The following is a 1,507-nucleotide window of genomic DNA, read 5'->3' as shown; positions in this document are numbered from 1 at the left end:
AAAAAAAGAGAAGAAAAATCATTAGTAAATGTTTGAGGTAACAGGTTATGTTGATCATTGAGCATGTATTGAGACATCATATTGTGTTCCACAAATCTGTGGAAGCATTATGTGACAATGTAAAATGATGAAATGTAAAGCTATGCTCACACAAAACACCTGGTCTATAAAGTTCCCTCTGTCTGTCTGGGAATTCTTACTGGGAGGTGAATAAAGGCAAGAAACTGGTTTTCTATGGGGCATTACAGGAAGCCTACAGTCTCAGTAGTGAGACACTTTCTTAATTCTGACCCAGGGTCAAGACTTTTGAGCTAAGATATGTTTGAACTAATCCACATTGCAACATCTTTTAATGGATTAATTAATTTCATTTGCATTATTTTTCTTCCTCAGAATTTAGCACATCCGTGAATTCTAGATGCCTGTGAGCTTGCTGATGCCCTAGAGACCTTGAGAAGATTGACTCAGAGTGGTGACCTTGGAGAACCAGCTCTTTGACCTTCCTGTTGGCCTTGCCCTTTGGCTCTTAGTCCACAATGGAGACACTCTCCCAGGATTCCCTGCTGGAATGTCAGATCTGTTTTAATTATTACAGCCCACGACGAAGGCCCAAGTTGCTGGATTGCAAGCACACCTGCTGCTCAGTGTGCCTCCAGCAGATGAGGACCAGCCAGAAGGATGTAAGGTGCCCATGGTGCCGCGGTATCACCAAGTTGCCCCCAGGCTTCTCTGTATCACAGCTGCCCGATGACCCTGAGGTCCTGGCAGTCATTGCCATACCGCACACTTCTGAGCACACCCCAGTCTTCATCAAACTTCCAAGCAATGGGTGCTACATGCTGCCCCTGCCCATCTCTAAGGAGCGCACACTCCTGCCGGGAGACATGGGCTGCCGTCTGCTGCCAGGGAGCCAGCAGAAGCCCCTCACCGTGGTGACCATCCCTGCAGAACAGCAGCCCCTGCAGGGTGGAGCTCCCCAAGAGGCCGTGGAGGAGGAGCCTGACAGACGGGGTGTGGTGAAGAGTTCCACATGGTCTGGCGTGTGCACTGTCATCTTGGTGGCCTGTGTTTTGGTCTTCCTTTTGGGCATCGTGCTACACAACATGTCCTGCATCTCTAAGCGCTTCACTGTGATATCTTGTGGTTGAAGCCTGTCACAGGGATGCCTCTTGTGGGTGCCAACTTAGGGGGTGAGCAGGTGTTGGTGATGGGATCCCTATAATGAGATGGGGTGACACTGAGGATTTGGTACAAGCTCTGGCCTCCAGTTGGCCACTTGATTCACCTGAAGACAAGAGCAGAGGGGGAGGTCTCAGCAGGATCCCAGGAGTACTGTTTGGAGATGGTGACAGACATGAAGATGTGTGCATGCTTCCTCACAATTGTGTATTCAATGGGCTGTAATTTATGATTTTCCAAAATCATTTCCCCAAGTTAGGCTTTTCTACTTAAACATGAAACTGTACATGTGGGTGCAATGAGCTCTCTCAATATGGTAGATGGTAGG

At 48.2% G+C, this 1,507-nt stretch overlaps 1 protein-coding gene across 1 annotated transcript; it reads left to right on the top strand.

Annotated features, from left to right (window-relative positions):
• Window positions 1-536: 536 nt before the first annotated feature.
• Rnf152 (ring finger protein 152) lies at window positions 537-1,148 on the top strand. The gene has a single exon (XM_035445183.1). It carries the CDS (start codon window positions 537-539, stop codon window positions 1,146-1,148), a length of 612 nt encoding a protein of 203 aa, XP_035301074.1.
• The last annotated feature ends 359 nt before the right edge of the window (window positions 1,149-1,507 follow it).

The sequence above is a fragment of the Cricetulus griseus genome, chromosome 5 (genome assembly GCF_003668045.3).
Source record: "Cricetulus griseus strain 17A/GY chromosome 5, alternate assembly CriGri-PICRH-1.0, whole genome shotgun sequence".
NCBI lineage: Eukaryota > Metazoa > Chordata > Mammalia > Rodentia > Cricetidae > Cricetulus > Cricetulus griseus.
Note: the sequence above shows the minus strand (reverse complement) of the source record. Positions and strands in the feature narration are given on the sequence as shown.

Coding starts and splice junctions, on each gene's coding strand:
- Rnf152 (XM_035445183.1), top strand. CDS start 537: ATGGAGACACTCTCCCAGGATTCCCTGCTGGAATGTCAGATCTGTTTT.